This window comes from Haliaeetus albicilla, chromosome 11 (assembly GCF_947461875.1).
Source record: "Haliaeetus albicilla chromosome 11, bHalAlb1.1, whole genome shotgun sequence".
In the NCBI taxonomy this organism is placed as follows: Eukaryota; Metazoa; Chordata; class Aves; order Accipitriformes; family Accipitridae; genus Haliaeetus; species Haliaeetus albicilla.
This window is the reverse complement of record NC_091493.1, coordinates 17803386-17824617: the sequence shown is the minus strand read 5'-3', so window position 1 is coordinate 17824617 and position 21232 is coordinate 17803386. Positions and strand designations below refer to the sequence as shown.

General features: G+C 45.5%; 1 protein-coding gene across 9 annotated transcripts in view; it reads right to left on the bottom strand.

The window, feature by feature from the left end:
- The window catches only part of NDST2 (N-deacetylase and N-sulfotransferase 2), a 140250-nt gene that overhangs the window by 6440 nt on the left and 112578 nt on the right, over positions 1–21232 (bottom strand). For all 9 annotated transcript variants that reach the window (XM_069796327.1, XM_069796328.1, XM_069796325.1 and 6 more), the window contains 8 exons: positions 19000–20398; positions 11492–11579; positions 11140–11294; positions 8854–9039; positions 8326–8454; positions 3083–3265; positions 2178–2274; positions 733–856 (listed from right to left, as the gene is read on the bottom strand). In XM_069796327.1, the coding sequence (XP_069652428.1) occupies positions 733–856; positions 2178–2274; positions 3083–3265; positions 8326–8454; positions 8854–9039; positions 11140–11294; positions 11492–11579; positions 19000–19992 (1955 nt within the window). In that variant the 5' untranslated portion in view covers positions 19993–20398. The remainder of the gene's footprint in view (positions 1–732; positions 857–2177; positions 2275–3082; positions 3266–8325; positions 8455–8853; positions 9040–11139; positions 11295–11491; positions 11580–18999; positions 20399–21232) is intronic.

Here is a 21232-nt window from a genome sequence, read left to right as displayed (position 1 = left end):
ACTTCACTTAAGTACCAACCACCTTCCAATATCTTTTCAACGGTCCTCTAAATGATCAGAGAAGTTAGACAAAATCTCCCACAGCTGACAGGCAAAGAAATCCCACAGCAGAATGCCTTATTGCCACACAGCTGTCCCTTAGAGCCACACACGAGGGAGTGCAGTGCCACAGTTGACCTGAAGTTAATGTTTCGAGCAAGAAACTCCTTTAAAATTTTTTTGCCTAGAAACATAGTGGCATAATAGTGCCATAGTGATACTAGAATTTCCCTGCCAGGTGGAAACACTTTATCCTAATTGCATACTTTTGCAGGTAAAGATGAAGGTATGCATGTGGACACTAGAGCCTGTGCAAGGAATGCAGTGATGGCTCCAAGTCTAAAGGGCTCAGAACAACAGTAGGGAGGTTGGCTCCTTAACTTGGAAACCACAAAGAACTTTTTAGTGAGCACACTGTTGTCTGTTTTGCATATCAAAGGATAAGAAGCCTCATGACAGCAGTGCATTCAACAAAGACTGAATTTTTAAAGCTAAATCATGCCTACAAGCCTCCTGGTGAACAGTCAGTCAAATCAGAACCTACCTGTCCTGCTCCTGGGACTAAGCAGTTGGGTTAGCAGGAAAACAGCTGCTCAGAAATAGAGACGCTACTGAGGTGGACATACAGAGAGACTCGGGAGAAAACAACATGGGCGCATCTTATCCCAGAAGAACAGGCGTCAGGGTTCTTACCAATCGATTCCTTTATGATAGTTGGGTCCATTAAAAAACTGTATCTCCTCAAAGGTGGATGGACTTGGGAAGTTACTGGTGACAGCTGGATGCATGGTCAAGAAGAAGTGCACAGCTGTTGTGCCTGCAACATGAACCAGTTAACAGGACCTGGGTCACACATAATGCTTGGCTGAATGAAAGGCGCTACCTACACCACAACAAACAGTCCCCAGCTGGGCACACTCCTACCATGCGTGGCTAACCCACCCCTTAACTCATGCAGGTTACAACAGCAGTGACACCAAGCACTTTGGGATTTAACTTCACTGAGGAGTTCAATACCACATTTCAGCTCATACAGCTGATTTAAGTCACCTCCTTAGCACGACAGCTGTCACCCATGTCAGTGACCCCCACACCTTATTTTCCCTGGTGGCATAGCCACACTGTCACATGGTAGAACCCATACCTGCCAAACAGGAGGTGGCCTAGGCACCACAGGACAGCATCATGTGTTTGGGAAGGAGATGAGCTAGGGACAACATTAGTGTCCTTAGATGAGAATTCAGCTAGAGATGCCTTGGCCTGCCTCTGCTATAGATGTGTTCCCTTTACCCAGCCAACGCGAATAATCCTGCTCAGCACACAGCTGTAGGCCTCCAGCAGGCCAATAGATCAGCTGAGAGAAGGGTTTTCTTACGGTGTCATTGCAAGCTTGGGCCATGATACGGGAGGGCTCTTGCTGCACAGACACCAACAGAGCTTCATAGTGACACAGGCAGGAGACAGCAGTTTGGCTGGGACAAGCTTCCTCCCAAGGCCAGGATCACCATTTGCTGTGCATAGTTGGCAACTGCTGTTTCACTGCACTACAGAGAAAGCCAAGGTTTGAAGACCTGGCTTTGGCTGAAGAGATTTTGCTCTCTTCAGCCTAGAAGGGACTCCTCAGTACAGTATATACATCCAAGTCACTGCCAACCACAATACCACAGCAGTTAAGTGATGGTGACAGAGGTCAGAGAAAAGAGGATCTCTACCTCCCGCTGACAGTGACATGGAGCGTGCAGTGGGTACACAGATCTGTTGCAATAAAAGCACTAGGGGGCATTCATTGTAACCTTTGCTAAGCGTGTACGTTTAGTCCTGCTGACAGCTTAGGTTTGTGACACACTAAGAAAGGTCACAGTTTCTCTGAGCTTACACGGAAAAGCCAAAACACAACTCTGCAGGTAGGGCTTTTCTCTGCAAATCAGGACCAAGCCAAGCAAAACGCCAGGATGCAAAGTGCTGATAGACTTGCCAGATTTAGGTTTGAAAAATCTGAGATTCTCTGAAATGTGGCTATTTGCCAGCTTGCACAAAGGGCAGCCGTACAGATCTAAACCACAGACCTTTCCAGCTCTCATCTCTGGAGGAATAAGATGGAAGCTGCTATCTATCTTTAGATAAAGTATTCGCATTACCAGTTTTCTGAGGTCCCACGATGAGGAACTTGGGGAGTCGATCACATGTTTTCTCTTTGGACCAGATATCCTTGTGCCTCTTATCATCGCAGGGATTCTGCAGCACAAATGATGGGATTAAGCTCTACCACAGGAGCTAATGGGAAAGGGGAGGAAAAGCTGGAAGGCCAGTCCTCTTGGGAAAATACTATTAGCATATGAAGAACACTTCACAGCCACACTGCTGCTCTGCCAGGCACCAAGAAGAGTTAAGTAAAAACATGGGGGAACGTTTCCAAAAGCTCCAGAGTGACACAGTAGCCAAGGTCCTTCTGAGAGTGTTAACCACAGGCCTTGCCCTGTGTAGCCATGCTGGGCTGGGCCACCACAATAGTACAGCTCAGCATCTGTGAACTTCTGGCAGACAGACAACTCTATCACCTTCAGTTAATTTCATCTGCTCATTACCACGCAGAGAGCTGCTGCACTAGGATAAAATGGAATAAGCATGTTTTTATTTAATGAACATGAATTCTGCAGTGTGAAATTACTTTAAGATTAATCACATTAACACGCCTGCAAACTCCTCCAGCACCAAACAGGGTTCTTCCTTGCACACTTAACATTTCACAGCAGCTTGCTCTAATATAAGCCCTTTAATGACCCAAATGCCTACAAGCTTGCCCCCTACTCACTTATGACAGTCATCCCTGTCCCTAAGTTCACACCGTGACCATGTCCTGCTGCTCCTACTCCCCATCCCTTCCACCTTGCAATTTGCCACTTGCAGCCTCAAGCCACAGAGGTTAAACCTAAAAAGCTTTATGCATTACCCCTCTGTGCTCTGGACCAGCAGTCTTGCCACACTTTAAATGTGGGACATACCTCTTGAAAACCACTAGGAGCAGTTAAAGCTGCCTTCTCACCTGCCACAAGGGATTATTCTCCTGGGGAAAGATTTCAAAGTACTTTTTTGCAAGTTGGACAGGGGGCAATGTTTGCAATCGAAGGTTGGTCCAGCACTGCACAAACTTGACCAGGCTCTCAAAAGTGTACAGTCCCAGACGGTCATTCCCATAGTTGGACAGGTGGGTCATGAAGATGCTGATCTGAAAATAGGAAAGACATGGGATACTGGTAAATTGGGTAACAGTATTGTTTCCTGCTAGCTTGATTCCACTGTCACCAAGACGCTGTTCACACCTCAGACTGCCGTGGCTGTCTGGATGAATGTCCATCTGCCAGGATACAGCGCTGCCTTGATGAAAAAGAAAGAAATGTAGTGCTTGCAAGACAGGAGGAACTCAGGAGAGGAGGGACACAGACCTCACAGTAACCCCTGGGAATGGAGGGGGGCGGGGGTAGGGGGTGATAACTGAGCCCCAGATGTGAGGCCAGAACAGTTTCAAAATCCCATTCCAGTGGCTCTGGGACATTTAGGGGAACAAGGGTTAGTCAGTGACTCTCTCCTAGTCAAAACCTTACAAAGCCTCTTTCATGGGAGAACAGGAGCTTCCCTTCCTCTCCCCAAGGCACAACCAGGTCAGCCTCTCTAGCTGTGGTGCCTGCTACAGCAGGGGAGCAGGCCAGGGAGAGGGGCAGCATGCTGCAGGCCAGGGCATGGTGGCACAAGGGACAGTTTTCGCAGGAGTTATTTCTAGGCCCACAGCCTGTCAGCTTTCATTCACTTTGGAGTTGACATCCCAAGTGTAAAGAACAACTAGCAATTCACACTTTAAAACACAAACAAGCAATACCTGGGGATCTGAACAGGGACTGCAAAGAGACATTGCGCTAGGAAATCGTTCTAGGAACAGACTGATAAGGTTTTAGCTCGCAAAAGCCTTCAGAACAGGCAGCCCCTGAAAAATGTCCTGCCAAGCCTGAGGATGTAAACCCTTGGGCAAAGTGGCACCGAGAACCCATGGGAGCTCCCCCAGCACTGCAGTGCTCAGGAGCCGGTGTGCTATCTCTGCGTTGCCAAGCCATCCCTTCTCTCAAGCAGATACATTTCCCTCCTGTCTGTTTTTCAGTATTTTTAACTTTTGGAAAAGAGTGTAAAAGACTGCTGTCAGCTTGACTGTGGTGTGTGGCTTTGACAGGTCCCATGGCGTTCTGCATCCCAATACCTGTAACACAACAGCACTTTGCCAGACACAAGCCACACCATGGCTAGAAGTTAGCAAAACAAAAGCAGAACACTAAGGTCAATGGAAGAATGACTATATGGATGATTTAGCGCTCCTCGCCCAGTGTCTGTTAGTGCAGGGAAGGGAAGAGACCGAAGTCACAGTAGGGGCACCCATTGCTGCACAGTTCAGGGCTGAATCCTGATGATGCCAGGTAAGGTCAGCAGGCAACAAAAGGCTTCCCTGGCAGGGGGCAGGAATGGCTTTCCCACTCACAGTAGGGGAAGAGCAAAAGGGGGAAGCAGGAGACAGATGGTGTTGGGATGAAGACATTTGCTGGCACTCAGGAGGTCTGAATTAATTTTTCTGTCCACTGTTGCCATGGACTGGTCTCAGTGCAGCAAGAGGTACTGACAGATAGTAGCTCTTTGTGCCTGAGCCATCCCCAAGACACTGAAATGAATTTAATCCTGTGCGTAAGGTGCTCAAACCCCAGGGTCTTTGGGTAGGCAGTGGTAGGACTTTGGGACACATGGAAAATAGATAGAGTTAAAGATTTATCACGTTCGTCTGCCTGTGAGTTTTCACTTCTGGTTTCCTACTGAGCTGACAGAGAGGCCCTGCCAGACAAACTCTCACACCTACACTTCAAAGAGTAGCGCGTGCTTGGTGCTGTTGTGTAAAAATGATATGCTAAATAAAACACAGAGCAAAGGACAGAAAGATCTTCTGTGTATCAGCAGGAGCATGCCATGGAGCAAAAGGCAGCAAAAGGATGTGTCTCATGTTGTATCTTGCCCATTTCTGGGAGACACCAGGAAGGTGGTGTGACAGCAAAGGGTGGCTCATCCCTTTGGCTTGCTAGTGAGACATTTAGAGGAAAAGTTTGCTGCATGAAGCATCTGGCTCACTGGCATAAACCAAGTACTACAGCAGGGAGGACGCAGGTCACCAACTGGGACCCCTTCAAGATTTCCAGAATAAAAAAAGCCTGCATGTGATCCAGGTTAGCAACTGTGTCTCAAGGCTGACTACATTCGGTAAAATGGCTCACACAGGTAATGCTGTCACCTGCAAACAGTCCCAAGCAACCGGATTTAGAAGACAAGACAAGCCCAATTGAAAAGCCATCTCCCTACCCTTCTTTCTGAGCGTGCAGTCATGTCCTGTAACACACATGCACTGTTAACAAGGTCTGGCGGCTTCCTCTGCCTCGGCACAGCTCCTGCTGCCAAAACAGCTCTGAGCACTACTTCTGACATAAGCTACACTCAAGTCCCATCTCTCCCTCCCTCCCATCCACACCCAGTGACCCCAGGGAACGGCTTAGTAATAACACCTCCCTCCTGTCCCCCTCCCTTCCACTGTCAGCATGCCATGGTTTCCCCTCCTTCACACTAAGGAAAGATGAGAGGAAAGGTCACAGAGAGCCTAAAATACAGAAAGCATGAGGGTATGAGCATTTTTGCAATATGTAACAAGCAGCTGCAGGCACAGAAGTAACCTGCCTGCATAGTGTGAACAAAAGCATTTGTGAGAAGTGATCAGCCTGTCTGCTGAACATCAACAGCTATTCTCCTTCCTGACATCAGACCTTGTTCACTAATCAGAAGATCAAACATCTTCTGTTTGCACTGTGGAGTTAATTATACGCATACAGGCTTGGAGACTCCTGCATGCGTATATCCACTCAAAGGGAGCTGGAAGCACCAAAAAGGACTGAAAGAGCCTGGTCCAAGTCTGCTACAGATCACTGCTGGGGCTGTGGGGCTGGCCAGCTTTCTATCAGGTCTGTGAGATGGCTCTATCAGCGAGGGGAGGAATGCAAGGGTCTGAGTCACTGTGCAAACATGAACAATGAAGAGGAGCTTAGAGCACAGTACTCCACTGCCAAAAGGAAGCAAAAGTGTAAACATGGGAAGCATCTGAAGCATCACCACGAAGAGCCAACAGTAAATCTGGCAAATAAACTCATCCTATACCACAGCACAATCCTCCCAAACTTTTTGGATGACAGATTATTGCCAGCTGCTTCGACCATCACATGCTTATCAGCAAATTTTAATGAGGAGCTCTAGAAACTCTGTTTCTACAAATTCCTTGGCACAGCCTCCTAGACCAGCAATGATCTCTGGATTACAGTCTGGCAACTGTAACCTAGAGCTCTTAAGTTTCACAGTGGCTATATCTGCAGGCATTGTTTAAGATCTGACAATTATGAAGTGCAACAAGGTGGATTTCAAGAGAAGCCCAGAAAACAAAGCAGTTTCTTTCCATCTGACTGATCACTCCATATATAATGCAAAGAATAGCCTTCTCCTTACTACAGACTTTGATTAAGCAGGTAGATTTGGTTGTTGTGTGTAAAGATAACCATTCTGTCTCAGGTGACAGGGACAGAAGGCTGGCTTCCAGACCTTGGGGATGGAAGGTTGGCTTCAGACCTGGAAATACCCCTAGCTTTTTAGCTAGGGCTGTTATAGATCCATACCTTCTGCAGATCATACACCAAGCCAGAGCTGGTCACAGGCTAACCTTCAGAAACACATAGCCTGTTTGTAAACTACAGCCTGTCTATGTGATGCACCCAAAGCACATTGCGAGTATCTTTTCACTATCACAGTTCTAGGAGTAGAGAGGCACAAAAAAAAAAAAAAAAAAGAAGAAAGATACAAGAAAAAAACAAGAGATGAGACAAGAAAAAATTAAGCTCATTGAGGGAAAAAACTTGATTTTCTGATTCACTGAGCCTCTACAGCCTTAACCAAAAGTGGCTAAAGCTGAGTATTCAACCCTGTGATCAAGATGCAAAAGAAGGAGGGAATGAAAGAAAACATCACAGTGAGCAGAGCCACTGATGTTTGTGGGATTTGTCATGTAACAAGTACTCAATAACTGGGAGAAACAACCTACTTTCAGATCTGCTTGCATGGCTTCTTGCCCATACTAAGGCACTGGTGGAAAAGATGTATAAAGAAGTAGTTAGAAGATAGAAATTTGGAAGTCATGAGAAAAGAAGAGATTAAACATCATTACATCCAGGAGTGGCTATAGAGGTAGACATTTTAAAATCACTGTCTAAACCTGGCAGGGCAATGTCCATTCAAAGGAAGGACAATAGGTGCCAAATCAGCTTTAGTAAGAAATAAATTCAGGTGGGGAACTGAGAAAGTTACTGTACAATCAAAAAGAGCAGCATGTCTTCCTGCTGCAGCCAACAAGAAGGAATTTGAGGCAGCATGATCTGTGGTTGGAGAGGGCTACAAAGCTTCATTTCCTAATTCTACCCATTCAGGACTTTCTAAAAATGACCGCTTTTTTTGTGTCTCTTGCCACCTAGTACATCTTCCCAGCTTCAATGGGAAGTAAGGAACTCATGTGATTTGCCACCCATGGCTAAGAACTGGGAAGGGACTGCAGGGTGTTGAAGGTACTATATTAACTTGGTGGCTTCATGGAACTGTCAAGCATTGAAAAGGGAAAAAGAAACACCTGTGTTAGACCCAGATTTCCCAAAAATGCCTTAGGGTCACAGCTTCATCACAAAAAAAGCATGCAGAAAATGTTTCACTGTATACATATTGAAAGAAAGGGAAGGACACTTCATAACGAAAGCCCAGAGAAAGCAATTATTCTGAACAAAACTCATCAGTGAGCCAGGGAAGAAGCAGCAGATGTGCATGGAACAGAAGGAGCCAAGGCACATCTCACTTCTGATTCATGAAGATGCAGCAGCCTAAGTAACACCCACTTTACATTGGGCCATGCTCAGCATGTCACCCTGGCTAGTTTCTATCTGCGGAGTGTTGCAATTGTCAACACTCAATACTGATGCTTCCTTGGCAGTGTGTAAAGCAAAGCTGCATTAACTAGCAAGTAATTCCTTGGCCCTCTGTTTTGCATCTCCTTAGCATCACACTGGAGACAGCCACACTGTGATGGGTAGTTACACTGAATCTCCCATAAGATCTAGTCCTTTCCCAAATCAGGCACATAAACTGAGACACCCGCGCACTGATTCCCCTTTCAGATGAGCTTACAGGGTTCAGGAGCACTGTCAGGAAGAGTTCACCACCACGAATGCTCTTGTCCAACTCCTTTGAGCCACCGGGATATTCATTATAGAAGATAGTGTGAGTAAAAAGACCACAGGTCTGTCGAGGCAGAACCTGGCAATATCAGAGAAAAGCAAGGTTAGGTCAGAGGCAGATGCAGCAGAATCTACACATGAATGTGTCAAAGCAGCACTCTGTGGAACAATATAAAGAGTAAGGGACATAAGTGACATAGGTTCAGAGGACTCTTTTGGTATTCCTCACAACCATTTATTCATGACAGTGCAAACAAGTCAGTGGGATCTCAGTTTAGTCTTGTTGTGTTTGGTTTTGCTCTCTGTTCGGTACTGACTTCTGAATTGTACTGAGAAACACAGAAACTGGCTCTAGCCAAGTTTCTTCTCTTTGATTTTGGAAACACTGGTGATATCAAGATTAATGTCTCTGATGCAGGTCACTAGGAGTCTGTCCCATGGGCAGGAAAGTGGGCTCTGCTTGCCCAGCTGTGCTCACCATGATTCCATTATGGATGAATCCACGCCGGTACCGGGCAGGCCGTAGGTGTGGGTATTCCTCTGTGCTTGTTACTTGGATGCTCCAAACGGATTTCCACGCCTCATAGAGTTGTGTGTGGACAGGATAAACCCCAGAATGATGGGGGGCTACGGCATAGCCCAAGTCTGTGGGAATCCCATGCTCCTGGAAGCAGAACATGCAGCTTGATCATTCAATATTTAACTAATATCCTTAATAAGGACCATATTTGGCAATGGACTCCAAGTTGGAGCAAGGTGACTGTTGTGGTTTAACCCCAACTGGCAACTAAGCACCATGCAGCCACTCGCTCACTCCTCCCCCCAGCCCCAGTGGGATGGGGAGGAGAATTGGAAAAAAAAAAAAAAAAGTAAAACTCATAGGTTGAAATAAGAACAGTTTAATAATTGAAATAAAATTAAAAAAGAAATTGTAATGAAAAGCAAGATGACAAAAAGAGAGAGAAATAAAATCCAAGGCAAGTGGTGCACAATGCAATTCCTCACCACCTGCTAACTGATGACCAGCCAGTCCCTGAGCAGCGATCCCTGCCCGCCCCCGCCACCAACACCCCCCAGTTTATATACTGAGCATGACATCCTATGGCATGGAATATCCCTTTGGCTAGTTCAGGTCAGCTGTCCTGGCTGTGGTCCCTCCCAGCTTCTTGTGCACCTCCTTGCTGGCAGAGCATAGGAAACTGAAAAGCCCTTGACTTAGGATAAGTGCTACTTAGCAGACATCAGTGTTATCAACATTAATCTCATGCTAAATCCAAAACACAGCACTGGACTAGCTACTAGGAAGAAAATTAACTCTAGCCCAGCCAAAACCAGGACAGTGACAAAGTAACATGAAAACTCTCTGGATTGGGAAACCTAAAATACTGCTTGTACTTCTAGTTTTACGCAACTACATAGATATAAGGGTAATTCTGTATCAACAAGGACATCTAGCACTGGTAACAGCTGCTATAAGAAGGGTCTTGTAGCTTGCAGGTGGGATAAATCAGACTAATTCACAAGCAACAGGTCAGGTTCCTTGGTTACTACAAACTAATAAATGCTGTTAAACGGCACATCTCACTCCCACAATGCCTAGATCTGAGTCACTAGAGGAGGAAAACAAAATTTCCTTAACTGATATAGAAGGAAAGGAAGATGACGACTAGGCTCTGTCTTGTCTCTAGCAATTCAAAGAAAAGCAGACATGAAGCAAGAGACTGTTGAGGGTAAAGATATGGGGCCTGGAGCTATACTAAAATGACAGGAAATACCTGAATTTCATGGGGTTTAATTCCACTGTGTGGTTCTGGTAACAATATGAATGATGACAGCTCTGCCCTGGTTGTGTACAATAAAACCAGAGCAGAGCCCCTAAATGAAGCAGCAACCTTCTCCTTCCCACTGCTAGCCTGTTTTACATTAAATATGTGTAATTGCATTCTGTGCTTTCTGTCTCTTTGCAGAAGACTGCACTGTTATTTAACCAGTAAAAGAAGGAGCCTAAATTGTTCCTATAATGCTGCAGCTGTGCTCTGAATTCAAGATCATTCCTAATCTGTGTGTGTCATGGGAACACAAGACAGCAGCCTGTTATTCCCAAAGGGATTACCATCAAAAGAACCAAACTAGAGATGAAGAGGACATTTCTTTTCAGTGAAACATGTATACTATATTCAACTCTGGGCTGTAAACATCAAACAGACATTGTTCCATCAATGCAGGATGTTCAAGGCTTCCCCCTCCTCTGCCAAAACCCAGGGAACTTCCCCTGAACTTCCTAGATAAATAACTTCCTTCAGTATTGTCTGGGGAGGCCAGAAGTAGGGCTGTTAGCACACAGAGCATTGCATACTACCGACCAGGTGACTTCCTTACAAAACCACAGTGAATAAGGATGGAAAAGGAAATGCTTTCTCACTGCCAGAGTTTGTAAATTAATTGGATTTGGATGGTAATGCTACAAGTTCAGACCTCAGCAAACAAGAGCCTTGGGATTTGCACCCTGGAATGTAGCGGGGCTGCCTGGGGCCATGCAGGTGCCAGGAAACACTTCCCACTGCACAAGCAGGCATGCAAGTGGTGTTTCTTGCCTGAAGACAGCAGGAGCCATGCTCCAATTTAAACTTCCAGAATTGCTTTTCTTCAGTGCAGCTGAGTTTCTAGACTAGTATTTGATTTCAGTGGGGTCCAAACAGCTATCCCAGGAGAAAAATGCTTAAGGATTAATACTGTAAAGTAAATAAACCGTGATGTCCCTCACCACTGCAAACTGTTTGTTGAGCTTCATCTGCTCAGCCAGCACGGTGACATTGTGGAAAAGATGAGGCTGCATATGACTCCACATGTGAGGGAACCACCAGAACTCCTTCCTGTGTTTGAGCAGCATGTCATCCCCTTCATCTTCCTCATCTGTACCTACAGAGAGCAGAAAAGGAAGTGCAAAAACAAAAGGCAGAAGAGGGGCTCTGTTTCAAAGCAGTGGCTAATCCCCTGAAATGCTGAGTCGTTCTAACAGAGAATCATGCTCTCTCTGTGTTACACACGCGCGCACGCACACACACACACGTGGGGGCTGTACGCAGGCGCTGGGACAAAGGAGTGCCGGGGCTTACCTGTGTGGTAGAATTTCCCTGAGAAGCCCAGGTTGAAGGTGAAATTTGGGACTAAAGTTCTCAGTTTATTCTGGGTGCTCAGTAAAGCCTGTTTGAATGAAAGGAAAAAGAAATGTTCATATTCAGTTGCTCTGTTAACATTTTTCTGTGCTCTACTGGTGCCCAGTTCAGCCTGAAGAGGTATCACAGGGGATAGGGCTAAGGCATTGTTGCCTGTGGAGTGAAGCACAGTAACCAGGTGCTCCACATACAGAGTCTTTACTTGAAGTAGTTCCACTGTACTAAATGATGACACTTTAAAATCACAGTCAGATGATGCTCTCCAATGTGAAGGACCCAGAATGTCTGTGCTAAGGCAAAAGGAAAATAAATCTCACTTCCAAGCAACACATCCCTTACTCTTTCCAGGTTCAATCTCCCTTTCTCTCCCATGTTGGCTGGGACTTTGCTATGGAACCTCTGCCCTTTCTCTAAGCCTATGTGTTAATGAAAAGGAGGATGGGGCAGCATATGGTGCACAGTCAAAGGAAGGTAAGTCAACAGTATCATGAACAGTAACTAAGTGATCCAAAGGGAGGGGGCTTTTATTTAGAGAGGAAAGGTGGATTCACAGAACTACCCATGCAAGAAGTCCTGCCACAGCAGGGAGGTATCCCTTGCTTTGTGTCCCTTGAAAGTGCCAAAATCCTTCCTTTTGTGGCAGGAAAAGTTTCCTGGCTTCTGCAAAGAAAACCTGGGGGAGCTGACATTCACAGTCATCACATCTCCTACTCTCTTACTCACATTTGCCTGCTTTAAATGTCCAAAGTAATTGCTATAGCCAAAGGGAAGGAGCCTTGTGCCACAAACCCCAAGGTCCACCACTGTACAAAGTAAGACAGCAGACAGCCTTGAGAGGAAAAAAAACAAACCCCAGAGGCTCAGTATGTCACAGACAAGTAAGACACAAACTAATTCCGGTCAAATTTCTTCTGCTGGAAAACAATAAAAAGAGAGAAGCCCTGAGATGCATGCTCTGCTGCTACCTGCGTGCTTTGGGGAAAGTGTCACTGCTGCAGCTCCCCATGGGAGAAGTTCTCAGTCAAATAGGAACCTGGCAGGAGGACTGTTGGCAGGTGACAAAGATGGTCCTTGCCCAGGCAGTTATTTAGATTGTAATAGCTTTTCTAAGAAAGCAATGGATCAGTGGCTGCACGAAGGTCAAGGTGATGACCTCTCAACAGCAGATCTGGGCTAGATGCAAATACACAAGCAACCTGGCACATAATACTGGGAAAAGTATACCAACTTTTCAAACTGTGCAGGGGAGATGGGCAGATCTTTCTGCATTAGCTGCCTTTCCCCAGCCCCAAGGAGCACAAAAGAGCACTACAACGCTGCCTTCACATGGCTCACACTCTATAGGCATTGTCTAGGCACACTGCTCCCTTGGTGGTGAAAGTGCATTCACAAATGCAGACTCTCATTCAGTGGAGGGACCAGCCTTGACACCTACCACTTAAGGATATCCTGACAAATCACTGCAGTCACTAATATTTCAAAACAGTGTTAACCAAACACTGGTCATCACGTTAATTTAAAAATTATGACTTCTGTAATTTACTTCAATCACCCATCCACTGCAAACGTATCCTGGAGCAAATAAGTTGAGTGGTTTTATTCCCAAGGCAGGCAGCCCTTGACCTCTCACACACGGCAAGGTGGGAAGACCAGACAAATTATTTCTGCAGCGCTGCAGACACTCTCAATGCTCTCTCTGAGGGAACCAAGCTTTCAGACTCTTCCCTAGAGATAAACTTAATTGTTGTGTGGATGTGGGGAGGAGGAACAGGCAGTGACATCAAGTGCAGCCTGGGACAAATTTCAAAGATCCCAGCTCCTCCACTGCCACATGCCTACCACATCCTTATCCCAGTCCCCACCCAAGAGCAGTATTTTGATAAATGTATGGCACATGACATCTCCAGGACCTATCAAAAATGTAGGCAGTGCTTTTAAAAAGTGACATGCCAGCAGCACCAATGGCTGAAACCTCCTTTGCTGCACAAGATCCAGAATAGGCAACGGGAGGTCAAGTTCCCCTCACGCAACCCCGTAAGACACAGGGACTCATTCCATACACCAGGGAGCACTGACTAAGAGCTGTGCATCTCTCCACAAAACACCTGTCTACCCAGCTGGATGACAATACTGGATCAAATTTCAGACCAGCACCTTGAACACATCGCCCAGTATCTTAGACAGGAAAGTGCCACTTTCTTTTCTTGTCTCCAGAGCTGTCCCAAGCCTCATCACTTCTCTCTGCTGCCCTGAAAGGCACATCCAGTTCTTCAAGCTCTTCAAGCTCGGGTAGGAAGGTGGAGGGAGGAAAGACAGCGGTTAAGAGGCTTAGCATTCCTCTGCACAGAGGGAGATTTAAAGCCTGGCTGGGGTTACCATGACGACACATCTGTCTGATGATAAATCCCCAAAAGCCCTGCTCCAGCAGACAGCAATCCTTTGTGTCCAGGGAGGGACCAGGGAGAAACCTTGGGGGCCCCAGAAATTCTGAGACTATGGAGCCCTATGGAGTCCTGCTGTCCTGGCGGGTCGACTGCTAATCATGTGCCATCCCTCTGCTGATGCTGGGTCCTCTTCACAGCCACATCTATAAGGTGGCACAGTGTAAGTTTGAAGAAATGTCTTTCCCCTGCACAGGACAAAAGAGACTAAGGTGCCAGGTAAAATCTGGAAATTTGTTTCAACAAATTATGCATTCGCTGCTCCCTAGCACACTGGTTCAAAGAGGTCTGTGAGCTGTAGTACGGTAAAACAATACAGATGTGGAAATGGGCTGGGAAGATGGCACTTCTCTCTGCTCTGACGCCTCTGCACTCCGTTTCTCTCTTATAAAGTAGGATGAGTATAATAGTACTAATAATATCTTACAGATGACTCAAGTGGCATTTCATTTATATCCATAATGTGCTCTGAGATTCTTAAACAAAAGGCAATCAAGAAATGTGGAGTAGGCTATCCATTAAGATATGAAAGAGCTAGCCAGATGCAAACAGATCTTCATATGCGTATTTAAGAAATTTAGTTGCTCACATGACACAGGACAGAGGACTAGCATTTTAGTTATGCCCCATCTCTAAAAAGCTAATCCTTCCAAGTATTTCTATTTTATATTTTCTAACTATCTTCCATTCCAAAAATCCTTCCAAGATTCAGCCAAGCCCACTAGCTAGCCACAAAGGCCCCCTCCCCAGCTAAGCTCCCTTCTAGAAGCTCAGCAATGCTCACCCCAGGAAGGAACACATGGGGTCGCCAAGAGATTCCCACCACTGGCCACCAGAACTCACAAGCCACATCAAGGCCAGACCTACTTCACGCTTATCACAGGCTATCAGCAAACATCCTCTGCAACTCACTACCTGTATTTGTGGAGGCCTTTAGTACTTAATTGGGGCAGCCAAGCTGCAGGCCCAAGTGACAGACATCTACATTCCAATGCACATTTCTGGACACAATGCAAAAAAGGTCTAAGCTTCAGTCTGATGTTTGATGCCTATCACTTTAAAAAAGGCTTTTTTATAATATGAAATGATGATAAATATTTACTTCTAAGCAAATGTTAGGGGAAAAAAATTTAAAATTGTGCTTTTTGTTGCAACCCATTTAAAAAAAATCTATATAATCTCACTGACGGATCTGCAAAGATTTACTCAACAGTCATTACAAGCTCTTGATGCTATCCAGTGAAAGACAAAAACTCTCTCAATGGGGTTAAAATTCTAGGAGCAAGGAAGAAATCAGGGGAAGCCACGGCATCCTCTCTGTACCCTCTTTTAGGCTGCTTCTTTAGGACCTAATCCTCTTCTAAGATGGCACTGTGTCCTTGGCATTGCAATAATACGGGGCTAAACCTTCATGCAACTCTGCTTTTTTAGCTATAAAATTTTTAACTTCCAAAAGTGTTTGGAGAGATTTTAGCTGTTTCATACAAACCCTAAATATTACCTCCCCTATCTCAAGTCCCTCTAAAAAGAGGCAAAAGAAAGGTGGAAATAAAGTTGAGAGTCAGATGCTGGGAAAAGATGATTGCTGTGAGTCTAGGAAAACAGTACATGGACAAATGAAGAGAAACAGATGATAAAAAATGGAGGAAGAAAGCAGAGTGCTTTGACAGCCTCTTCTCAAATGCTCATGCAAAGCATACTAGGAACATGTTGCAGAAACATCTTCTTCATAGGAACTGCCCCTGTGGACACGGGGCAGCACATTCTCAAGAGGATTTTCTGCAGTTTTCTCACTGCCCAGCAGTAGCATTAGCATAGCTCAAAACAGTGCTGTCAAAAGAGAAAGCATTCATGATACTGGTACTTTTAACTCCCCTACAATGTTAGAATCAGGGAGTTCAAAACTGCTGAGTATTTTCATTTCAGGTAAGATCAACCTCTACAATTTAGAAAGGCAAGAGCTGGCTGACAGCCACCTTCACTAGATTCTCTCTCTTCCACCCTCACCATTCATAACCCAAAATGAAATGATTGTCCTTGATTTTCACTTAGCTTGCCCTTAGACTTGCTAGCAATGATTGCTTACTATTTATGCCCTTGTAGAGACTATCAGCAAAAGTTGCAAAAACTCATCTACTTAATCTTCTTTCCTCACACCTAAAGATGACCAGGAAGGATCATAAAAGCCAGATCCTTTGGCATTAGAAATGGCTCATCTGCGTTGGCCAGTTCCATGGAGGTTTGGTAAATTCCGAGGACTGATTTTAGAAGGGGCTAAATGTGGAATAATTGACATGAGAAGGGATTCTCTGAGATTTTTTTTTGTTAACTATGTGCAGCTCAAATCTCTGGTAAACTTTACAAGGGAAAAAACGTTGGGAAAAACGTTTTCCCTGTGCAACTTCCAACTGTTTCAATTGAGGACTGCAAGCTCCTGCTGCAGCCCTTCAGCAGAAACAGACACTCAAGGGTTATTGTCTTTGAAGTAAAAGCAAGCACAATTCCTTTTTTTCTTGTTAAAGAAGAAAGCTATTCAGGTCTCCTTTAAGCATCACAAATAAAAACATTCCTCCTCTCACATAGGACGTCTACCATGGGCATGCATTTGAACAAATTATACTCAGCACTTTCTTTTAATAGTCATTTTGTCTGGGAAGCTCTCTGAACGTGGACCTGCATATGGCAAACAGGCTCACCTGGGACAGCAGAGTCAATTTTATACCTTCACACAACATCCAATCTTCAAACCACCACCCTGACTACTGTAATCTAAGCTTCAAGATAAGGAGCTGTGTGTTGAGATAACAGCCCTGAAACACAGCTTTGATATAAAAGGCCAAAGAAAATGCCAGCTGTTCTGTCACTGTTATATCCCTTTCTCTTCCCATAGCGAGAGGCTATCAACAAATCCATGTAGTTATTTCTCGCTTTTAAAAAATAAAAATTCATTAAACTCTTGTGGCTCTGCAATCAGAGAGCTTCTTTTAAATGGATAAATCTGCGTTTCATCTGCTTTGCCTGAGATTCTCTGCTTACTGATCACAGATTATTCCTCCATTTCACCCTGTTAAAACCCAAAAAAGCATCTTCTGGAATTATCTTGTCTAGGTTTGCTTTTAACATCACTAGAGCAGCCTTTGTTTCCAAGAGCTTTGGCCACCCATCTCCTGTTTTTCTCACATGGGTCTGTAACCTGCACAAACACTACAGAGGTGAGAATCTCTGCCAGTTTGGACTAGAGGGTGCAGGGCCTGCTTAGGACCAAGATAAGATTGTGATCCTTCAAAAAAAATCTTACAGAGCATTTCAGCACCTCAAAACATAGAGACACTGCAGTGAAATGAAGAAAATAAGTATTATATACAGCTGTTCCATTTTTCTATACCTGTCTGCTCAGAAACACTTTTTTTATAGCTGATTGCTTAGAAGTCAAAGGTGGCTCTGAAGATTTATTAAAGAATGAAGCAAGTAAAATAAACAATGGCATGCAATTAGAGCTGCTTCAGGCATGCAGCTTCAAATGAACTGAAAAGATAAAGCTAGGTCTAAACAGAATGCAAGGGTTTCCTTTTCCCCAAGCTAAATCTGGGATCAGAAGCAGAACTTAAAATCTCAAAGACCTGAAAAAAAGGGAGATGAACTGAGTTATGTCTTGCATGGATGCATAAAACACGTAGAAAAGATGGTAAGAGTCCTAGTGAAGTGGAAGAGTGCTCTTGGGAACATGTAACGGATGAGGTTCAGTTCAGATAAGGGGACATGCATGTACAACAGTATTTTGTTTTATACCATTGGCTCAAATGTTCTGTGCCCTTGGATGAAAGGTTAAAGGATGCTTCACTTTGAAGCTGTTTTGGAAACATGCTAAGGCAGCTGCTGTCACTATCGTCATCATAGCTGGTACCCAGGGAACTCCACCCAGGACCTATCCACGGGCAAGTGCTAAATGGGAATCCAGAGTGAAAGGCCTGGGGCCTCATACCTCTGGGAACAGCCTCAGCACACCTAGAGAAACAGGCAATGCACCTGCCTCAATGGCTACAAACCAGAACTGATGGGGAAGATACAAAGGCAAGTCCTTGGCTCCATGAGGCAGCATATGTACACATATCGCGGACTTAGAACATTTTTCCATGTACTTTCAAGGACACAGAGAATTAGAAGGGGCACTTAGTTTTTTACCTTCTTCCTACTTGTCTTCTCCTTTCCCTGTCTCACTTCCCTTTCCTCCACAAAATCTCTCTCTCTGTGCCTTTCCCATATCCTTTCCTAATAAGTCACTATTACTCAAGGAACTGCCAAGGAAAGCAAACCACAAAGATGGCATCTCTCTCTCCCAGTCATAAGGCCACAGAGACGGTTCTCATGAAGGGTTGGTCTGAGCATGTTTCCCTGGTGAATTTTTGGATATTCCCTGCCCAGGGACGGGGGTTGCTGGTGGAGGATATGAGGGGGGGTGTAACGAAGGGTGAAAGAAAACCTTTCTTTTCGCAATTTGGTTATGTCCTCAAAAGCTAGATGGCTAAAACATAGACTATAGCAGTTTACACCACATGGACTGTCTCACAGTTTTGCAATATAATATACACAGTTTATATATATATCATAAATAATAACATAACAAATATAGTTTTTCTATTCTAACACAACTTGCCTTTTCCTTTCGAAAAGTAGAGTTTACAGCTACAAATAGGTTGACAGAGGAAATCTGCATATGCTTGTTTCCCATGTTAAAGAGGAGACAGGATAGACCACCACAGACATCCTCCTCTTAAATTCAGAGAGGCCAGCTACAGGTCCCAGAATGAAAAATTCTCCATTTAAACCTGCAAAACTGTTGAGAGAATCACGCACAGTGCCTCAGCATCTTTGCAGGCTACTTCTCTGTTTAAGATGAGAACAATTGCAGCAATCAACTCACTCAAATTAAATGCAACCTTAACTTTCCTTGCATACCACACACACTAGATATTTGTCTGGGGCCTGTAGTTTTTCTGGGGAATTTACCTCTACATCAGACACCTTCATGCGAGTGCCCTCTTTTCCCACAAATATATCATCAATGTCGACGAGGATATAGCGATCGAGTGTGAGACAGAGGCGCTTGCCAGTCAAGTAGGCAATGGCATCCACAAAAATGAGTTTGTGCAGCCAAAAATTGAGGTTATTGCCAAAGAGAACCCGCTGGATCCCATCATGCAGGCCCAGGTCCTGCACCACTGTGGCATGCAATGCTTTGTGGGTGGCCAGGTGAGGAATGGACTCTGAGGACTTCGTGCTGGCCAACAGCACTGGCTCGTAGGTGCTGTGGTTTGACTGGAACACAGTCCAGTCATCACCAGGCAGGGGACCCTGCTCCACCTCGTTAGCCCGCGTGACGTAGAGCAGGGGAGCACTAGGGTTGATGTGATAGTCCCGCAGCCCCAAGTTGGAATGTAGGAAAAGGGGGAAACCCTTGAGCTGTGCACTGAGCAGGCTGTTCTCATTGGCTTTGAAAAAGCCTATAATCCCCACTCCATACTCTACACAGTATTTGTCCAGCAGCTCTCGGTTCCAAGCATCTAGGTTCACATATTTAAGGATGTTCTCATAGATAATAAGAGCATAGCGTCCTCTATCTTTGTCTGTCAGGGTGGGCATATCTCCTTTGCCAGGAGCAATCTCTGTCCTGTATTTAAACCGGCTAGATTCCAGGATGGCCACTATTTCCTGCCCCAGCTGGGAGTAAATGCTTTCCACAAAGACTAGCACCACAGGATCTGTGCGTGAGGTGTCCACAGATTTCGTGAGCCTCCAGCTGGCTTGCGGTGGGATCAGGATGCGGTGCTGGTTGCTGCAGTCACTGAAGGGCAGGGGTGGTGGCTCCTTGATTTTGGGACTGTTAGTGACGTAGTAAGCCAGGATGCACATGGAAATCAGGCTGAAGGCAATGAGCAGCAAGATCAATCTGTGCAGCTCCAGCTGTCGCACGTGCCGCACTACTTTCCACAACTGAATCATGGTGAGGCGGGCTGCCCACCCCCTCCTCACACTCTGCACCCACGTTGCTCTTGAAACCTCCAGTGCCGCTGTGGCAGTACCCAGCAGCAGCTTGCAAAAAAGAAAGAGCAGCTGCGGAGAGAGACAAAGCTAAAGGAAACAGCTACAAGGCTAGACTCCCAGGGATCTGCCATTTATCTCAAGTAACCATGGCCCTCAATTCCCATTGCTCTTTTCTGTGCTTCCTCCTGTTCCTCTCCTCTCACTCAGGAAAGTCTTTTGGAGGAGCAAGGTTTCCTGAATCTCGTCTCCAACAGCAAATCAGTCTGTCATCCTGTGCACAAGCAGTTTCAGCTCAGCCTTCCCAGGTGTCCTGTTTCTCATTTAGCTGTTTCACATTCACATGATGGCACCTTCGCTTTGCATCCTGCAATTTAAAAAGAAAAAGTCAATTCTCAGTATGGATTTATGGTATTTAATGGGTTTGAGATGAAATGGCAGGATCAGCAGGTGCTAGGTGGGCAGCATCACTCGCCTGTCAGCAGGCAGACCTGTTCCCTGGGAAGTGACGCACACCGTTTGTGCATGAGCTTGGCAGAACAACCAATACGGCCTTTGGAAGAAAGGTCCTGACAGTGCACAGGGACTCAGGATTCGCTTTGGGGTGAGATTCTCACACACTACAGCAAACAGAGCTGGTGTACCTGGCCTTCCCCCACTCCTCTTTATGCCACTGAACAGAAAACATGAACCTCTTTTATTCTAGCCTATATTTCAAAATTAACAAGAGGAGGAGAGATCCCTCACATTCTCTGTCTTGTCTTGTTCACATACTAATGACGATGAGTCCAAGTCCTTGCCAGTGACTTCCTAGGCCCTTGGGATACAGCTGTCCCGAACCCAGCAGGATGCCTCAAATTCCCACCAGTTCTCTTGCCCCACAGCTCCCGATTTCCATGGTTCCCACCCCTCTCTACAAGGCCACCCCACTTGTCCTGGGAACTCAAGTTCTTCCAGGGCTCTCAAAACACAGCTCTGGGGAGGCATTGTCCCTCAGGCAACATGGAGCCAGGGTGCACAGGCTGCCCATGCTCTGCACACGTAATTGCTGCCAATTGATTCAGTGGCAGTTGGAGAGGAAACATCTCCTGAAACCTTCCTCACCTTTCCTCATATGCCACTGAAGAGCATGAAGCCAGTTTTAAATCACCAACAGCACGACATAAATTTGGGTTGGTCTCAAACACATGAAAGCTTGTTA